General features: G+C 39.0%; 1 protein-coding gene across 2 annotated transcripts in view; it reads right to left on the bottom strand.

Annotated features, from left to right (window-relative positions):
* Positions 1 to 21197, bottom strand: part of rin3 (Ras and Rab interactor 3) — a 60352-nt gene that overhangs the window by 18041 nt on the left and 21114 nt on the right. For both annotated transcript variants that reach the window (XM_028821774.2, XM_028821775.2), the window contains exons 4-5: positions 9756 to 9828; positions 6467 to 6558 (exon numbers count right to left, since the gene is read on the bottom strand). In XM_028821774.2, the coding sequence (XP_028677607.1) occupies positions 6467 to 6558; positions 9756 to 9828 (165 nt within the window). The remainder of the gene's footprint in view (positions 1 to 6466; positions 6559 to 9755; positions 9829 to 21197) is intronic.

Below are 21197 nucleotides of genomic sequence, written 5' to 3'. Positions count from 1 at the left end.
GTACGAAGGTAAACACAACTGTTTATACGTGAGCAATGTTTTTATAAAGTACAAGCCTGATTTATATTCATGAGATACAAAAGCAAATGATTGTGCTAATGGAGATGGTGACATATTTCAAAACATATACATTGTAGAAAGTGTGGGATACTTAAACAATTCAAATTCCCTCATTCTGATTTATTCCTCCTCATAAGACCAAACAAAACCAACGCATCAATCCATTGTCTGTCAGAACCCAAAGATTCCAACATACAGGCACACGGTAAAAGGAAACAATAAGCCAAGACAGGACCACCAGATGGGGTGGCTGCCATTTGCAGGGAACAACCACAAAGCACTTGCTAGTCAAGTCTAACATGTCCTTGCAACAAGGGAGTAAACCCCCACAGAAACATGGGTAGAAGCTACAAACTCTAGACAGGGAGGATTTGATTTGAGTCCAGGTCCCTGAATCTGAACCATTCTTATTGTTTAGGCCTGATGCATATGGAACACCACTAATGCTGCTGGTTTCAACATTCTACGACCCTGAAATGGACGTCAGATCCACTTTTTGACATGCCCTTGTGGTTTAATTTAAATTCTGTGATAATGTTGGGGCCTCAAAAGGTGACCTTGTCAAGAATCTATCAGGAAAGAGCATTTGACCCAAACACTGGTCAGCAGTGGTCAGGAGGTCTCTGGCAGCCAGTTTAGATCTTGAGATCAGTGGTTCACCGCTAATGGTTAGAGGCACAGAACCACAGGCCCGTTTTAACAATAGAAATGGCATTGAAATGGCACCACTGAAATGCCAACACTCCTTAACAGCCGCAATTAAAGTGTACCTACATCTCTCTGCCAATGACAAACAATACAGAACTGAAATAAAGCAAACAAATAAAATACACTAAACAGAAATATACTAAAGAAAAATAACTTCATTTTACATACTTGCTTTTTCACTATCATTAGCTGCTTGTATTACAGTTGTTTCTATAGGATTAATGCCTAACACTGAGTCACCCAGCAGGTTCAACGGTTAAGTATTGGACCTAAGCATTTTAAGTTTGGCTTGCAATAAAATGATGGGCAGCGTAATGTGAGGAGCAAGATAAGAAAAACAGAGCATACGACTTTGATAACTGTGGTGTCTCTTTATCTGGACATCTTTTCTCTACAGTAGCAGCGAAAAGTCTTAGATGGAATTACCATAATTCTTTTTTTCAACGATTTTCCTGAGAAGTATAAACAAACAAACTACAGAAAGTTGAAAAGGGTGTTTTCAGGGTTCTGTCGCAACACCAAACAAGACCACGTCATCCCTCAAATAGATTTCCTGTCTCATAGAGGAACATCTTCAAAACTCTGCCACTGACTCTTACACACCAGAATATACCATCCGTCACTGCTTATTTGTGTGGCACTGGCCTTCTCACCATCCTAATTCAATACACTATTTCTGGCAGTCACGTCTCTGGCTACTATTCTCTGCTTACATCTACCTGTGAGGCTCCATTCATTAGAACATTCTAATCACTTCTATATGTAATTCTTTTATAGTGGACATTCCTTGTATTCTCCCATACTTATTCAAACCCTGAAGTGCTATTAACTACTTCTGACAATCGGCTCTGGCACAAATTCTGTTCCCCAACCTGATGCCAGAAAGTGTGCAGACTCCAACATTTGTACTGTGAAACTCCGACAGTATTGTTTGTTGGTAAGAGACGCATCATTTGATGGTTACAAGATAATTGGTGCTGGCCACCTAATGGCAGTAAAAGCTTGAATATAAATTTGAACTATATAAAATTAAGACTCATTTGCATATTCTCACCACGTCTCTCTATTTTTTTTAATCTCCAGATACTATGGCTTTCCTTCCATATCTCAAGAACAAGCATGTTTGGTTCACCGATGACACAGTTGGCCGGGTTTTGGTGTTCTCCCTGTGATGGACTGGTACCCCACCAAAGGTTTTTGCTGCTGCCAATCACATTAGCTCTCCAAGACCATGAATGAGGCAAACAGGTTGGAAAATGGATGGATGAGTGGAGGAACAGACAGAAAATAATGAGTTATGCCATAATGTTGTGTAAAAGGTTTCTTCATTTGATTCATTTGGGATACCAAGAAGGACTTGTGCGCACTATAACTGATAAAAAAGTAGGATACGAAATAGGAAAAATCGTTGCCATTAATACTGAATAAGGTTAATTATCATATATTAAACAAAAAAATGTGTATAGATGTACCTGAATAGAATTATGACTTTGGGAGATATTATATATATATATATATATATATATATATATATATAGATAGATAGAGAGATACTTTATTAATCCCAATGGGAAATTCATATATATATATATATATATATATATATATATATATATTTTTAACATATTAAAGTGTACACACAGGACATAAAAATATTATGTAAAATTTACACTATGGAAGGCACATTTAATTAAAGCTTTTGCAACGTTCTTAAAAGCAGGATTTTACCAAGCAGGATGGGAGGCTTCATTTATAAAGCTTGTGTGCGCACAAAAAAAAAAAAAAAAAAAAAAAAAAACGACTCTCACAATGTGCACGTAAACATTAGGATTTATAAAGAAAATTTGACGGGGAAAACATGCATTTATTTACAGGAACTCTGATGCAACTTTACTGAGAAACTGGGAAATGACGACACCCTTGATCAAGTAGGGAAATGCAGACAAACCAGCTAAATAATGACTCACATGCATTATTAGAATACAAAATAACAGTTTTGTAATATGAATTAATATAAAATAATTCACATCACAGAGCCGTTATTATAATGTGTGTTAATGTGACAAACATTACACCTCAAAAGTGCTGAAAATGATGCACAGACTGTATTTCAGTTCCCTTTTAAAATGGACAATAGCATTTTCACAGAACAACATTTTTGGTTTTTCATCAGTTTATATCGTTGTCATGGGAACTGGTCAACAGGTCTGGAATATCTCAGCCAAGCTTCGTGAAGCGCACCGTGATAAAAGCCATTAGCTGACTGAGGAAGAGCTACATCCAGTTTTCATATGGTGTGGGTGTGAAGGTGCTTTTGTTAACTATAAGCTGTTACATTCAATTAAGTAATCTGTGATGCCAAGATGGGACTAACAAACATCATGTCTCTGTGGTGTGGGTCAACCCGTGATTTATTTATTTTGAGGCAAACTAATTTTGGCAGACATGGTGGCTGGCTTGTTGGTAAAGTAACTGGCTGAACCCTCAGTTTTTCATATGTTTTGTACTGTTCATTGGATCAGCAATTGTGTCATAACATGCGACAGGTAATAGCGGCTAATCACTCAGACATTGGCATGTTATGTCTTTCCCAGCAAAGGAGAGGCGCTGTAATGCTGCACATGATCTTGCACGCTCAGCTATAGAGTGCAGCCAGATGCTCTTGAATGCTTACACCAGGGTCTCGACACACCAAGAGGAAGGCTGCTCTAACAGCCAATGAACGACTACAGCATTGTGACTGCATACGTATAAAGGTCGATTAGCATCGAGGCATTTTTACGAATACACATTTATGAAGTGATTGTGATTTATAAAGGGAACATTGCGTGGAAATGTGCATATGCCAGTTTGATATATATCCACACGCCGTGGCGCAACGTTAGAGGCTTCGCCTCTGGCGCTGACGTCCGAGATTCAATTCCCCGAGAGGAGGGTGCAGTGAGTGTGTACGCCTGATGAGCCCAGAATTAGGGCGAAACACGTGTCGCGTACTCTTTGCATTATTTGACAGTAAACTATTTCAACCATTCTATGATCTGCTTCTCGCAACCGAAATGAGGGCACCGTGGCGGATGTTAGCCGACTTGCTGACCAACCACAAGCGTTACCTGGTAGGTAACCACCCATACAATCAGATTGTGACACAGACTACGAATGCAATGAATATAATTTTTTTTTTGGTTGTGCATATTTTCACGATTGAATCCATGAAAAGTTTTACAAATAAGACCCCATGAGATACCATTCTAAAGTTGAACCCATATACGTTCTTGGTACCACGCAGTTAAATCTCTGCTGTTGACTCTTTTATTGATTTTGGTAATTACTTTGCGGATAAGGTGGAAAGCCATTTTCTAATTCAGCTATGCAATATGTTGTTTGCATGTACTTCTGCAATTGGTTGAAGGTCAGTGCTTTTATAATACTGAAGTCTTAGTATACTGCTGAAAAGCTAATTCACACTTCAGCCTACCATGTTGCTAGGTTCCAGTGCAGTGTGAAAGGCCTATTACTTAACTCCCACTTGTCATCACAATTATTCAGCACAACTCGGCGACTTTGGCTGCTGCGCACAGATTAAGAAATTCTGCTGTGGTTGGAAACATGAAAAGCTGCAAGAGGATTCTTTGCGTGTGAAAGACTAATGCAAGACATTGTATGATGTAGTCAGAACTACATTTAACTAGCTAAGAACCAGTAAGGAATTACAAAGAAGTGTAAGTTCCCTTTTATAAGAAACAATGAGCTCTCAGGTTTCTTACATTATAAGGTATCTGGATACGCTCAAATGTTTGAGGATATTTGGGCCTTTCTAGCGTGCATTCTTAACTGGACTACTAAAATAATGATGGTACGGAGCTGCTATTCAGCTCACTAAAATGCTTTGGCTCTCTGCTCTCTAACAGGAAACCGCTTTCTGCTAGTCATGATGACAGTTCGGAAAGTTGTAATGTGTGTGGAAGCAAGATGTCGGAAGCGCACTGGAATCTCCGGAGTTTCTGCAATTCTACCCTAAGGATTTGGGGTTTCAAAGCAGTAAGGTTCAAGACAGATGACAGCTTCTTATTATGTGAAAGGTAAAACACTAAGTAAAGGAAAAGGTAAAGGAAAAAACAACAACAAATTACAGGCAGCCAGGCTGGCTCCCCTATTTTGCTATCATAAAGGGGACCCTTTAATTTAAGTGGATACCAATTTTCCTTCACTTAAAGAAGCAACCTTGGATACAGCAGCTGCACCCCTCAAGTTGGGCTGAATCAGGATTCTATTTTAAGTGTTTTCACGTTTAGTCTAACACAGTGTGACACCACCTACCCTTTACTGAAGCAGCCTTATTTTGTACCCTACGTGGGTGCTGTTCCTTCCTTATGGATTTTAGCTGCTGCATTCTTACTATTGTTAATGAATCTGGCTTCATACAAAGCACATAAACCGTGCTGAGGAAATCTCCACCTAGCATGATAGAATGCCTGAGGCCACTGGTTCAGATCCAGGATGCTGCTTGCTGTCTCTTCTTGAGAAGTCTTTCCCCAGAAAAATCAGTCGTTAATGTTTAATGTGGCTTTCTGTATCAATCAGGAGGTTTTCTGCTCTTTATGAATGGAAATAAATCAATGTAAATATTTTTTGGGTTGTACTTACAGAGAAAATAGACATGTACCAAATGTGAGAAGTGGAGAAACAAACATACCAATTGAAAGCAATTTTCCTGTTGTTTTACAAAAGTAAAGCAGTCATGCATTTTAACACTCAACATGGAGGTTAATCTTTTCACACATCCATTTTCAAACCTGCTTAGCCCAATCATGATGTATAAGTGAAGCAAGACTCACTATTCTTGCAACATCAAGAAAAGGCCAGAAACGACTTCTGGATGGGATGACAGTCCATCAAATAAAGAAAAATGTAGTTTGGAAGCACGTTTTTAAACCAGGTTATAGCTTATGTGGTATATACAAATAGATGAAGTATCTGGATGCTTGTATGAAGTTGCTCAGTTTGTAAACAGTCTCTTGGGGTTCATTACTATAGTCAGCATTGTCTGATCACCAGTAAAACTTTGCAGTGTAACCAGCACAAACAACCAAGTATTGTGTGTGACAGGCATTTTAGCATGTGTCACACATGTGCGAGTAGCTAAAGGGCTTGAGTAACTGTAATACTACATCTGACCAGTGGGTGGCGTAGTGTGCCGACCGTGTCTCTCAGTCCCTTACAGATGATTTTTGGAAAATCCTGCCAGGTTCCAGTGCCTCTGATGATGTCACTTCCAGTTCCGGCATAGATGACATCATTTCCTTTTCTAGCCCGTAAAACCGACATCTTGCCTCCACTTAATTGAGTTCTGTTGTGGACTCCGTACTATGCACATCGTGCTACTAAAAAAAAAAAAAAGAAAAACTTTTGCAGCCGGGAAAACAATATACAGGCGGCTGCCCCAAAAGTTTATGATGTCTTGGTTTAATTCTTATCACACATGTTTCAACAAAAACTCCAAAGAAAGCAAACTCCCTGGCAGGCTGAACTGCCACACATACAGGCCCCTAGGACTGCCCAATGTAACCATTGACCAAGAAGCTGAAGGTAGGACTTGCAAGACCCTTTTGCACAAGAGGTCTTTTATTTTGTAAGAGATGATGATAAAGTGTCCATTGTGAGACCTCCTCCCAAGTTATTACATCCCTTCTTTGTTTACCTGAGCCAAGACTTGAGATGGTGTCCAGATCCTCATATTTGGTGGACTCTGTGATGACTTGTGGCAAACTGAGAGTGAAAGGAAGTACATCCCTATAAAATAAATGAAAGGATATACAATTGTTTTAAAATTCATTGTTACTTCCCTATGTCTGATGCACAGAAGCACCAGACATACATAAAAGTTTATCAACAAAAAAAAAAAGAACTGACAAATAATAATAACTCTGCCTGGCAAGCTCATAGCTTATTTAGTGATTATTCATAGCTACTGTACAAATCAGAACTGAAACCCTAATGGATACAATGCTTTTCTAACCAGATGTGCTTAACTCTTTCAGGGCTGATGTCGACTTTTGTCAAAAGGAGGAGTTGACAATGGTAATCCGACTGTAAACTGTGACAAAGCCAACCGTTACGTTTTAAATGGACTCTCATTGCAAGACGGAAAGTTAGATTCATTGGTGTGACCGAGATTTCCTGCACCTGCGTGAGGAGCAAGGTGCAAACAATGGCAAAAATGGCACTGACATCTGGTGAGAGATCAAAGCGAATACTTAAAGCAAAATACTCTGTGGACGACGTTCTGCCTATTATCTCTGAACTGGACTATAACTTGTCGGACTCAGATTTTGAAACAAGTGATCAAAAAAGAATGTGAGGTTCCAGCTAATCGTTGTACTGACAATGTTCACCAGGGAGGAGTGCCACTTAACAATGATAAGAGGTAGAAACCAGATTGCAATGCACTTTGACCGTGTCCCAGCCATGCAAGACAGCCGGGCAGCTAGCCTGCCGCATATTCTTAGCAAACTGGCAGCCGCAGCATGCAGCAACAGATGTTTTATGTTGATTTCTGTGTGAAGACATTGCTTTTTGGAAACTATGTTTTTTGGAAAAAATATTCAGCCCTCAAAGAGTTAAACAACTACAGGAGCGTTAGACAAATGTCCACAACTAAATCATTCTGTTGTATTGATTAACTACTGATGACTTTAACAGAACACTCACAGAGCAAATTATAATGAACACCTATACATTTGGGTATCCATGCAATTATCTAATCAGAAAATCATGTGGCAGCTGCACAGTGCATAAAACCATGCAAATACAAGGTCAGGGGATTCCGTTAATGTTCACATCAGAAATCCAGAATAGGGAAAAAATGTGATCTCAGGGAGTTTGATTGTGGAAAGATTGTTAGTGCCAGTCAGGCTGATCTGAGCATTTCTGAAACTGGTGATCTCCTGGGATTTTCATGTCTCTCAAAGTTTACTCAGAATGGAGCAAAAAACAAAAACATCTAGTGAGAAGTACTTCTGTGGACAGAATCACCTTGTTGATGAGAGGGGTCAGAGGAGAAGGGCCTGACTGGTACAAGCCGACAAAAAAAGGTTACAGTAACTCAGATGACCACCCTGTACAACTCTGTCTAGTAGAAAAACATCTCAGAATGCACAACATGCCGGGCCTTGAGGCGGATGAGGTACAACAGAAGTAGACCACGTCAGGTTCAACTCCTTGTCAGCCAAGAACAGAAAGCTGAGGCCAAAGGCTCATTAAAACTGGACTGGACTTGAAAAACATAGCCTAGTCTGAAAAATCTCAATTTATACCGAGGCACGCTGTTGGTAATGTCAGAACTTGACACCAACAGCATGAATTCATATACCTAATCTGCATTATGCCAATAGCCAAGACTGGTGGTGGTGGTGGTTTAGAGGTGTGGGGAAGGTTTTCTTGGCACACTTTAGGCCAAGTTAATGCCAATCAAACATTTCGTGAATGCCTCAGCCTATTTGAGTATTGTTGAGGACCATTTATACAGTTTTGGTCTCCAGGCCACAAATAGGACATAGCAGCACTGCGTCCACAGAAGAGCGACTAGGCTGATTCAGGGCTACAGGGGATGAGTTATGAGTTATGAGGAAAGATTAAAAGAGCTGAGCCTTTACAGTTTAAGGAAAAGAAGATTAAGAGATGACATGATTGAAGTGTATAAAATTATAAAAGGAATTAGTCCAGTGGATTGAGACTTACTTTAAAATGAGTTCAACAACAACACTTGTTCTTGCTGTTGGTAACTTGTTAATGGTAAATTTCGCACAAACAATAGAAAGTATTTGTTTACACAGAAAACCATAGACACCATGGAATAAGTTACCAAGTAGTGCGGTAAACAGAAGGTCTTTAGGGACTTTCAAAACTCAACTTGATGTGATTTTAGAAGAATTAAGTGGATAGGACTGGTGAGCTTTGTTAGGCTGAATGGCATGTGCTTGTCTAGATTGTTCTAATGTGCACCCCTTCATGGCTACAATTTACTCATCTTCTAATGGCTACTTGCAGTTTGATAATGCAACCTGTCACAAAGCAAAAGTCACCTCAAGCTGGTTTCGTGAACATGACAATAAGTTCAGTGTTTTTCAGTGGCCTTCCCAGTCCCTGGATCTGAATCCAATAGAACACCTTTGGGATGAGGTAGAACGGGAGATTTGTGAATTTCCCATTGGGATTAATAAAGTATCTATCTATCTATCTATCTATCTATTTTCAGAATGATTATGCAGCTGACAAATCTGCAGAATACAATTGTGTCACCATAGACCAAAATCTCAAAGGAATTTTATCAGCATTGTGTGGAATCCATGTAATGAAGACCTTGAGGCTGTTTAGAGGGAAGAAGGAGGCTCTAACTGGTGTTATTGGCGTGGTCTTAAGGAATTGCTCTATGATTGTATATTTTGATGGTATGTTATTTTAATAACCTAGAATAAGCTATTGCACTTGAGCAACCAAAGACAATGATGTATTTTATTTAATCAACTTTGATGTTGACACAAATAATGCTTGTTTTCTCACATTCTACATGTTGAAGTACCACAGTACCATATCTTATTAGAGTTAGAAGACTCGAGTCAGGAAGACCATATTAACTTACTAAGGTGAAATGATGTTTTCTGTTCTGTTCTTTCCATGTCATACTGTTTAGGACTCGGAGTTTGTCCACCAAGATGGGTAGAAATTGAATGCTATTTTACAGGGTGGAAACATTAGCAAGATTCGTGCCTTACATTGCACAAGATTTTATGGTATGTATTTTCAGAAATGCCATTACTATATACAAATGTGTAACTTCCATATAGAATTACTTATTGTTTATAAGAAAAATATACTTTATCATCTAAACATCTGGAGAACCAAAGAGGTGGAGGATGTCTATAAATTGCTGGGTCTGCAACTACTCTTAACTCTGTTCAATACAAGTTTCCCTAAATTTTGTCACTCACCTGCTGACACAGTAAAAGGCCACCAGTTTAAAAATGTCATCAAAGACCAGCACAGAGCCATCCAGGTACAGCACTAAAGGACAAAGAGGACAAAGAGTTAGGACACTATGAAAGGATGGCTGTTTCAATTTATATCCACACCAGAGTTTGGTTTCTCCCACCTTTGTGACTAGTCTTGTATGTACATCACTTCATAGGCTATGTTGTCTCACACTATTTACCTCTCTACATTGTCTAGTCCATTTGCTACAACTGTTTCACATGTTCAACACACCCAGTCATCTTTTTCTCTACTCTGTTACACCATTGTTGCAGTTTCGCCCCAGAGTGATTCATCTCTGTTTTCTTCTTTCTTAACTAAAAGCAGCTGCTGTGCACAAAAATCCGAATGCTGAAACCTAAAAGACAGTTCAGGCTGCTTGTGGAAAGTATGGAGAATTGTGAAGAGACAGTGTTTACGATACCTTAATTAAAACACTTATACTGAAAGGTCTGCATTCCACTCTTCCTGGGTAAAATTACTAAAAACTAGTGGTTTCGCATAAAATTAATTGAATAAGTGGTGTCTTTCAACTTTACTATTCTAAATTTCTCCCATTGACAGTATTATAAATTCCCTCAACATGCCTTTTTGTAGGTAATCATAGTAGTTCTGAAAGGGAGCTATTAAGCATAAAAAAAATCAAAATACAGGAAGAAATCAAATCATTTGTATTATTGAAAACACTGAAACAGCACCACCATCATGTACGATTTGTGCCATACTTGGCTTCTTTTCTAAGATATTATTGAAGGCTCAGTGTAAAAAAATCTGCCAGAAGTTTATCAATTAAATTCAGTTATTTAAGCATAAACTTTAGAAGAATACACTTGAACAGCATTGCTTGCTTCTGTATAATTTTAGAAATTATAATTTCTTTATAATTGTGATCTTAAATAGTACTATCTATGGGCCCCTCAGAAGGTATTCAGACCCTTCACTTTTAACGCATTTGCTATGTTGCAACCTTTTGCTAAAATTATTACCCCAGAATGACACGGCGAAAACAGGACTTCAGAAAATTTAGCAAGTTAAAAAAAAAAAAAAAAAAAAAAAACCACAGCACAGAGACACAAGAATTAAGCCCCTTTGGCAGCCAATGTGGCTATAGTCTTGGGTATGACATGACAAACTTTACACTTTATCTGGATTTGGGGATTTTCGGTCATTCTTCTCTGCAGATCTTCTCAGGCTCTGTCAGGTTCAATGAAGACTATCGGTGGACAGCTGGTTTTGTGTCTCTCTAGAGATATTTGACTGGGGTTCAAATCTGGGCTCTGGCTGGGCCACTCAAGGATATTCCCAGAGTTGCCCCTAAGGCAAACCTATGTTGTCTTTGCTTTGTGCTTACTACCACTGTTTTGTTGGAGGGTAAACCTTTTGCCCAGCCTGAAGTTCAGTGCACTTTGGAGCAGGTTTTTATTAGGGATACCTCTGCACTTTGCTCGGTTCAGCTTTCCCTCAACCCAGTCTAGTTTCCCAGTCCACAACCTCAAAGCATGATGGTGACACCACCTTGCTACACTGTTGGAGTACTACTGCGCAGGTGATGAACGGCACCCAATTTCTTTCCGACATAATGCATAAACTTGATGCCAAACAGCTCAATCTTGGTTTCATCAGACCACAGAATCTTGTTTTCAATAGTCTGATAGTTCAGATTGGTGGAGTGGTACAGTGGTGGTTGTCCTTCTGGAAGTTTCTCCCATCTCCATGAAGGTTCTCTCGAGTACAGCAAAAGTGAACTATTACTTGGTCTTCTCTCTTCTTGGTCATTTCTCTCCTTATTACTCAGCTTGCCTGAATAGGAAGTCGTTTGTTCCAAACTTTTTCCATTTAAAAATTATGGGGGCCACCCTGCTCTTGGGATAATTCAATCAAGCGGAATTTTTCTGTAGCCTTCCCCAGATCTGTGCCCTGACACAATCCTGTCTCTAAGCTCTACAGAAAATTCCTTTGACCTCATGGCTTGGTTTTTGCTCTGATATGTAATGTCATCTGTGGGTCCACCTATAGACAGGAGTGTGCCTTTCCCAATTATGTGCAATCAATTGAACTGACCACAGGTGGCCTCCAAACAGACATAGCAACACCTCAATGACGATCAATAGAATGGAACACACCGGACCCAGATTTCAAGTGTCCTAGCAAATGGTCAGAATACTTGTGTCACTGTGATATCACAGTTCTTTTTATTTAATAAATTTTCAACAGTTCCTTAAATCTGTTTTCGCTTTGTCATTCTGGGAAATTGAGTACTTTTGAAAGGAAGAATGAACATTTCTGGAATAAGGCTACAACATAACAAAAATGTATAAAAAGGTGAAGGGGTCTGAATGCTTTTGAAGGCACCGTAACAACAGTTAGAATGCACACTGCACAGGTCAGCCTGACTGGGTTGCTCTCTTTCAAGGCTGCATTATCCAGGATTTTTGATTTAACCTTGTCTTAGCTTAGAAATTAGCCAGATCCATAGACTCTGCTGAAATAAACACATACATTTTTAGTCATTTAATCCAATTATTGCATCATTGATGCCTTGAGGGGGAAGTACGGTGCCAACCTAAGACAGTAGAAGTGGTGCTCATATGCACAGCCACACTAAAATGAAGTCGCCAATCAATCTAAGCTTAATGTCTTCAGGGCAGTGGTTGCCAACATTTCTATGCCTCGTGTCCCCAGAAAATTTTTGATTTATAAAAGTAATATCACATTTAAAGATGAAATCAAATTTCACATTTTTGAACCACAAATTTGTTCACCCACAGTACTGTATGTGGCGTAAACTGAAAAACAGCTTTTAACTCGGTGCATAAAATTTAATTAAAAATTGAGCAATTGTCTATTAGAAATCTCAATAATCTTGTAAATGTGTCCCCCATAAAAGTTAGACACTCCGGGGGCCTGGGTGGCCTGTGAAGCATCCAGCGCCACAAAGAAATGACATACGATCAACAAACAAGGGGTTGGGGGGATTGGAGACCCTTGTGAAGCAATGGGTGTCAGCATGTCACTAAGCCATGAAGCGCAGTCAACGAGCTTTGTCCCCTGATAAAACCTGCACTGCAGTTCAAAAACAGATGTGCTGCACAGTTAAAATTGCTGCATTACTACCAGCAGGAGAGGTGGGTCGAGTGTAAGCAACAGGGATAGCATCCAATTCAGTCACCTTGCCCCGGCAAAAATGTCAATCAAACCTCAGTGATGTTTCTCGATCAGGACTTGCACAGAAATCAATACCAGACCTTGCACTTCTCCACAAATCAAGGCAAGGTCCAAATTCCATTTTCTTAAAAACAAATAAATAAATAAATTTGCCTTTACGAATGCTCTGCCCACAGCAAGGAACTTGTAAGAACACACATTTCTGCAGCACCTTCACAGGTGATAATTGCACGCGCAATGCTCGATTCTTTTCATATCATAGAAGAGGAGCACTAACTAATAACCATCAAATGACAGAACACTGCAATATATAGATTGCACCACAATAAAGTCAAACAAAGGCCCTCACTTAATTTTGGAAAATCAGGATGCAACCATCCTCTTTGTTGCACCCCCTGAAATGCCATCTTGAACTCCAAGTTGGGAACCCCTGATTTAGGAGAACCAAATTCAAACCTGGTCTCCTGATGACATAAGGTATTAACCACAGCACCACTGTGTCAATCCATGCACTTCAAAAAACATCCAAAAATGCTGTTACAGTGAATAAACAAGTTTCATTTGTTAAAAGAGCTGAAACTACTGGCACTCAGTAACATATGTGTGTTTATCTCCAGCAGGAAACACATTTGATTACTTACGCAAGACTGTTTATTCCTTTAATGTGTGAAAGCTGTGTATATGCATACAACATAACTAGCAGAGTCTGCAACATGTCTTTACGATCTTTTTCTCAAGAGTAAACTACATTGTGGTAAAAGCTAAAAGATGGTCAATATGTCCTGTTGTTTCATATACTAAATTTACCTCATTTAACAGGAGACAGGCTCTATCCTCCTGAAAGCATTTAATGACATTTCTCTTATTACTGACTCAGGTGGGGCAGCAGTCCTTGTCCTTCTAGACCTTTCAGCAGCCTGTCACACTACTGATCATGACACCGTGATCATCTGGTGGGGCTTAAAAGTGCTGTTCTTAACTGATTCAGGTCATATCTCACTGGTAAACACTTCTCAGTGACTCTCAATTCCTCTTCTTTGTCTACTGCTCCTGTTAAATGTGGTGTTCCTCAGGGATCCATTTTGGGTCATATTGTATTTTCTGTATACAGAACCTTCATCCTATACGAACTATTTTTAGGAAATGTAATGTTTCTTTTCATTGTTATGCTGATGACATACAGGTTTATATTCCTGTCTGCAGGAATGAGTCAGTTGCACAGTTGTCTTGATAAACTGAGATCCTGGATGGCTGACCATTTTCTTGATCTCAGTCATAATAAAATGGAAGTACTGATAGTTAGTCCTGCAGCCAAAGCTCAAATTGATTTTGAAATTCTCAACACTTTCGTGGACTTTTGCAAACCTCAAGTTTGGAATCTTGGGGTTATTTTTGACAGTAAACTGTTTTTTGAGAAACAGATTAATTCTGTGGACAACAGTTGCTTTTTCCAACTTCATCTTTTAGCCAAGGTTAAGCCTTTTTTTTTTTGTAATCTTACTCATACTTTTATCTTTTCTCAACTTAATTACTACAACATGCTGTATTCTCAGATTAGCAAATCCCTGATACACAGGTTGCAGTTGGTGCAGAATGATGCTGCTCGTTTTTTTGGTTGGGGCAAGAAAATTTTCCTCTGTCTCCAATTTTAGCCGCTTTACACTAGCAGCCAGTTAGCTTTAGAATCGATTTAAAAATTTTGCTGCTGGTTTTTAAAATCCATACATGGGATTACTCCCTCATACTTATCTGAATTACGTGTTCTACATCTGCCATCCTAACAGCTTAGATCTATCAGTCAGCTGTCTCTTGTGGTTCCTCGTACTAAGTGCAAAACTAAGGGGGACAGGGCTTTTGCAGCTGCTGCCCCTCGTCTGTGGAATTCTCTACCTTACTACATTAAGGAGTCACCTTCAATTGGTGTGTTTAAAACGAGACTGACTCGCTTTTATCCTTTAGCTTTAGATACTGGCAATTCTCCCCTTTTAGTTAGTGTTTTGTTTCAATTTAGTTCTGGTTGTGTTATATTTTATTGTATTTATTTTTTTTATTCTTGTTGTATATTTTATGTAAAGCACTTTGGCTACAGCATTGCTGATGTTTTAAACGTGCTCTATAAATAAATTAGCATTGACAAAAATGATTTTTTTTTAACCCTCCTGTAATAAAGTGCTATTGTTACAGCTAATTTAAGCACATTGGCAAGAGAAAAATTCATATAATTCAAAAGGAAGTTAGCCCTTTAATTTGAATGATAGGAATAATGGGCATCACCCACATAGCAAAATGCTAATTAATATGAAGTAGCAAGGGTACCCAACTAAATTTGGTCTTAACATGTAGAGCTAGTGAATCTGTGTAAAATTTGGCATGGATAGATTCAATGGTATGGATTTTCATTTCAGGTAAATACACGTTTAGCTTTATATATGGGCTGGCGCCCAGGTCCAGCGATTGTTCCTGCCTTTCACCTATTGCTTGCTGGGATTGGATCCAGCTGCCACATAACCCTACTCTGGATAAGTGTCTTTAGAAGATGGATGAATGGATATTATACTAATACACCATAAGCTTGAATTACTCAGAAAATAAAGCCTGTACGTGAGACCATGATTAGATAGAATACAAAACACCCAACCTACATTTATTAAATGCAACCAGTCATGAGAGTCCTTTTAAATGGAACCGCCTAAAGGTTGAGGTCAAGAGTAACCAGAAAAGGTCTTGAATTTGGGTCTACAGTAATCCCTCGCTACTTCGCGGTTCACTTTTCGCGGATTCACGACTTCGCGGGTTTTTAAATACAAGTGATTGCCCGCCTATCGCGGAAGTTATGTTCCAGACCCATCAGCAACAGGAGAAAATCTGCGATATAGAAAGACCATATAAATAAACATTTTTATAGTTTAAGCCTTAAAATACCCATCCCACATGCTTTAAACACATGCAAACTTATAAAACACTCTTTGTTAACACATATGATATGTGGATGTCGGGCTAAGGATATGAGTAACATCTCACTATTATAAAACATTTTAACTTCACGCAAGACAAGACAGTGAGACAGGAAAATTGGTGCTGTACAGGCTTTTAAATTATTGACACGCAGAGCGACAAGCAGCACAAAGCCAGCACAAAGTCCACTTCTCCTTAGCGTTCATTCAGCTCCCCACCCCTTTGACAATGCGAAGTGGCAGGAGCGTACTGCGCTTCCGGGGAGGGGGGGTTTGAGCGAACGTGCGTTCAGCTCTCACACATCCACACACCCACACACACTCCTCGCGCAGAGCGACAAGCAAGCATTTTGGCAGAAGCAGCACAAAGTCCATTTCTGCTCAGCGTGAGTTCAGCTGCCCCCCTTCACAAAGCGAGTGCAGACACATCGACGTCTGATCGCTGCGTGCAGTGTGCAGTGTTGGTCTGAGGTGTTTAAGAATGTAGAAAGTGTTTAAGAGCATAGGAAGTGTTTATAAGAGCGTGGGAAAGGTTAACAAGAGAGTGAGAAAGGTTTATAAGAGTGTGGGAAGGGTTTATAAAGCCTTAAAATATGTATAAATAATAAAATAAATATAGGTCGCTACTTCGCGGATTTTCACCTATCGCGGGGGGGCTCTGGAACGTAACCCCCGCGATAGGTGAGGGATTACTGTACTGCAAGTCACTGCAGTAGTCTGCTTAGCCTAAAACTTTCCGAGAGGCAAGTGATAATCTGCTGTTCCAAAGAGACTACATGATTGTTGGCAGTAGGTGGCTTCGATCATGTGGCGTACTGTTAACGGATAAGGCCAATAGACTAAGCCGTGAGGTTATAGGCTTTTTGCAGTCACTGGCTTTATGTGCCACCCTAAGCAAGTTATTTACATTACCAAGTATGAAAACAAGTGAATATTGTGATTTCAGCAAAGTAAAAAAAGAACAAAAATATAGTGTTACACAAGAGTTCATATGCTGATTAATAGAAAAAACAACAAGATGAAGCCATCCTAAAGAGAAGTCAATGTTTCTGCCTTTTGTAGTCACAGGACATTTTTGTTTGCTATGAAACACTTTGCTTGAGGCTTATTGTGAACTTACCACATTGTTTGGGAAATCTTCACTGTTCTAAAATACATTAATATGGTGAGGCAGTAACTACCACAGTGTAGTCTTACTTGAATTGAAGACACAGTATTTAAAGTTTTAGTGTAAAATACTGTTCAAGGTTGAAAAGGTTAAAAATATTCCTATAATCTAGCATCACACAGAGAATCTAATGAGTTTCAGTGTAAGTGCATGCAATGACATACACAAATCATTCTGTTGCACCCAGAAGCATCAATACATAAATTAATTTTTAGAACCCTTATGTTCCTGTTCACCACTATGGGGGAACAGGAGCTTATTTCAGGAGCATCAGGTGCAAGGGAGGAACCAACCAAGGATGAGGCATTTTTGCATTACAAGTAGTGTACACACACACACATTCAGTCAGAATCAACCTAACCCATTCTTCTTTGATGTAACAGGAAGGGAGGGAGAGCTTGTAAAAAAAAAGAGAAGACACACACAGGCGAGTAAGTGTTTCACATAACTGTGAGATATGCCAGAGAGGTTCACACTGTCAGGGATCACCAACCCAACAGCCTGAGGAGTCAAATGCTATCCTCATAGGTGTCGCAGTGGTAGTGCTGCTGCTTTGCAGTAAGGAGTTTGTGGGTTCGCTTCCCGGGTCCTCCCTGTGTGGAGAGCGCTTTGAGTAGAGAGAATGGAGACTCTGACACCAGTAAGGTGCTAAGCAGGAATGGAGGATCTCCATTGGGTGAGTGATAAACTAACTCCAAAAAGAACAAGTGATATTAAGGGAACAAAGTGTTGTACAGTGCTGGGTGGTAGACATCCGTCCACATGTAAACAAGTTTCTGGTCAGGGGTGATCCAATCATCGTTGTCCACGTTAGAGGAAATAAAACTAGATGTGGGTAGACAGCGAATTCTGCAGACAAAATTTAAACAGCAAGTGTCAGTCCTGGAATTAATATTGTGCTAGGCCTGGAATTATTAATATTGTGCTAGGATAGGGGACACTGTTTTATAACACTTTTGGGCAGCTTTTGGAACAGATGACCTGACCTAAATACTGAGTGGCCCATGGAGTAGTGGTTTTTCCTTCTCTGACAGTGCATATCACCATAGCTTGTATTTGAGGAAGTCATATACCAGCATAAATAATTAAAACCCAAAATAATCATTGCAGAGTTTAAGGGCTTCATGTGTAAGACAGCTGAATGAACACATTTGATCATATATGAAATGTTCTTTTACACACACACAGATTGAATGCATGCAGACTTTTCTCTGTGCAATATGCACAAATGCTGCTTCTCACTTACGTTGTTTCCCATTTAGGACACTTGCTCATAACGACATGCAACAACAAATAAAAAAATTCCATTAGCATCAAGTGTGAAAATCTTAAAACTGTAAAGACAAAGCAGACCAAAATGAGAATGTATTAGCAAGGAAAATGGTAATGCATCCTGGAAAATGTATGGTATGACAATAAAGCCACTTGACTTGAAATGTATTTTTTGATTCAGAAATGGTGGACCAAAATCTTTGCATTCCTCTCAGACAGCCTTGGTGTCGCAATCCCTCCTAATCCATTAACAGTTGTGTTTGGTGCACTCCCAGATGGGCTTAAAGTGAAGAAGGACAAACAAACAGGAATTGCCTTTACTTCACTATTAGCATGTAGGCTTATCTTGCTCAGCTGGACGAATCCTAGCCTACCTCTTTTAAGTCAGTGGGTAACTCATGTTACACTATTTACTATTTGAAATTGGAAAAACTCAAATTCTCACTTACAGGATCTGTTCAAAACGTTTTTAAAACCTGGCAGGTACTAATTTAATAACATTTTAGAATAAGCATTTATATTGGGGAAAAGGATTCTCTTCCTTTTTTCTACTTTTAAAGTTTTACTTTGTCTGTTGGCCTTCCTGTCTTTCTCTTGAGGGGGGGCTGAATTGAATTTAATTTTCTTAAGCTTAACTTGTTTGTATGGAATGTTACTTGCTTTTAATAAAAAAAAAAAAAAAAAAAAAAGGGGGGTACCTTTTCACCTGGGGGAGAGCTGGCAAAAAAAAACTTGTACCCTTACAGAATTTCAATCTATTCATAATTGATGCCACGTAAGATGTAATTGTGACTAAGCCCAAAAGAAGTGCACAGCAGCACACACTAAAACCCAATTCCAGACTGCACGTGTGTCTGATGTCAGTTAGGACAAGGTGCTGGCTTTCATTCCGCTTCTTGCATATCAAGGCATAATTTAAAAACTTTAAGATGAAATGTGCTGACCAACAAACGCTTTATTTGAAACTCTGATTGGACAACAGATCACAAGAGATCACGAGTTAAAACTATTTCAACTCATGTGACAGATGTTTCCGTTTTGTTACCTATCTTTTCATTAGTAATATATCCTTTTTGAAAAGGAAACCATTCTTTAGTGAATCTGATTATCAGTGCCTGAAAGTGTGACATGTCAAAACTAGCTAGCTTTATTACATTTATTGGTACCTTGACAAAAACACCCAGAGTCTGCAAGCTGGTGAACAACAAACTGTTTATCTTAGTTTTAACCTAACAGCAGAAAACACCCGATATGGTTAAAATAACTTCTTGCCAGAAGCAAGATTTTTCCCTCTCTTTCCTTTTCTCTTTCTCAAACATGGATAAAGGAATTAGAATTTCTTTGCTTTTAATAATTGACATGGGCATACTGTGCTCTGATGGCAATCAAGTTAAGTATAAGCTACTCTATCTGCATATACAGAATCATTTATAATCTCAGGTGCTGTTTGTATCTTTTTTGTGGCCATCTATACAAAGTGCATAGTCTCTGACTACTTTCCATTCTTGTGTAGTACGTTTTTAACAGATATGACATTACATACTGATTTTTCTGTGTTTCCCTCAGAACAGGTAGAAATGGGGCCCAGGAGCCCCTCTCTCTCCAGCATACCTGAAGCAGGTCAGTAAAAACTCTGGCCTGGTTCTGCGGGTCTCTTTGAGGCCTTGCATTCCTTTCACTATTTGGTGTGCTGCTCATTATTAACAGTCATGGCCCCATGTCCCTTTCAAATACCGCAATTATGCACTTAACATAAAAAGTTTCAGGGCAGTACATTTTTTTGGCAACATTTTTTCACATCTGTGTAATGATAGATAACTCTGCTTGTATTGAAAAAAAATTAAAATATAACTCTGAAATTAATAACCAACAGGGAATGAGCACACACAGAACCATTAACAGAGTAAATATTTATCGTAATGCTAGCATTATTAAAATAACAAAAATGGATTGGAGTTATATGCGACTGCAAACAAAATTCTTTTACATAGTCAGCACCATCCCACAGCACTTTACCAGTTTTTCATGTACTGTAAGTGTATTTATAATCAGATGTTTCAACTACTGAAGCACAGGCAGGGAACTTGACTTGTTCAGGATCGCAAAGTGGATCTGGTTTAAGGTCGCATATAAACTACACTACTCAATACATTACACTGCTTGTAAATAAAATATTATTATAGCTGTATCAGAAAGTTATTTGCAATAGGGGGAAAAAAGTGAAAAAGGCAAGGTGTGCAAGTGGTGCAAAATTAGCTTGGACAAAGAAAGCAAGGGATTCCCCCCCCCCAGAATAAACCGTTAGAATGGTGCTTAAAACACAGCAGAAACACAGAAACAAAAAGCTATGCTGATTTTACTGACCTATTTTTGTAAAAACTGTTATTATTCGTTCAAAGCAGACATGAGGCAAATGAGTATAATGACTATAAAGGTGAAGTTTAGCTTATAGAAAATAAAAATATTAGATATAATTTCACAATTGAGGCTTGGATACTTGAAAGCCTGTTGATGAGATGACTCAACCAATGAGCAGAACTAGAAAGCATACACAAGTGATTAAGGGGGTACGGTAATGGGATTTTGGATTCAAGGCACGTCATCTGGCATTTGTCAGGCTTCATCTGGAGTACAGTGTGCAGTTTGGGTCTTCATATTACATAAAAGACACAAAAGTAGTAAAGAAAGCAAGTCTAGAGACGGAAGAGGTTATTTCTCTTTTTGCTAAAGGTAAAACAAAGAGTAAGAGGTGATATGAAAGGACTGTATAAAATTGTTAAGACATTTACTTAGAGGCACACAAAGATGATAATTAAGGATGAAAACTTCACACCAAATGTTTT

The sequence above is a fragment of the Erpetoichthys calabaricus genome, chromosome 16 (assembly GCF_900747795.2).
Source record: "Erpetoichthys calabaricus chromosome 16, fErpCal1.3, whole genome shotgun sequence".
In the NCBI taxonomy this organism is placed as follows: domain Eukaryota; kingdom Metazoa; phylum Chordata; class Cladistia; order Polypteriformes; family Polypteridae; genus Erpetoichthys; species Erpetoichthys calabaricus.
This window is presented reverse-complemented; position numbering and strand designations above follow the sequence as displayed.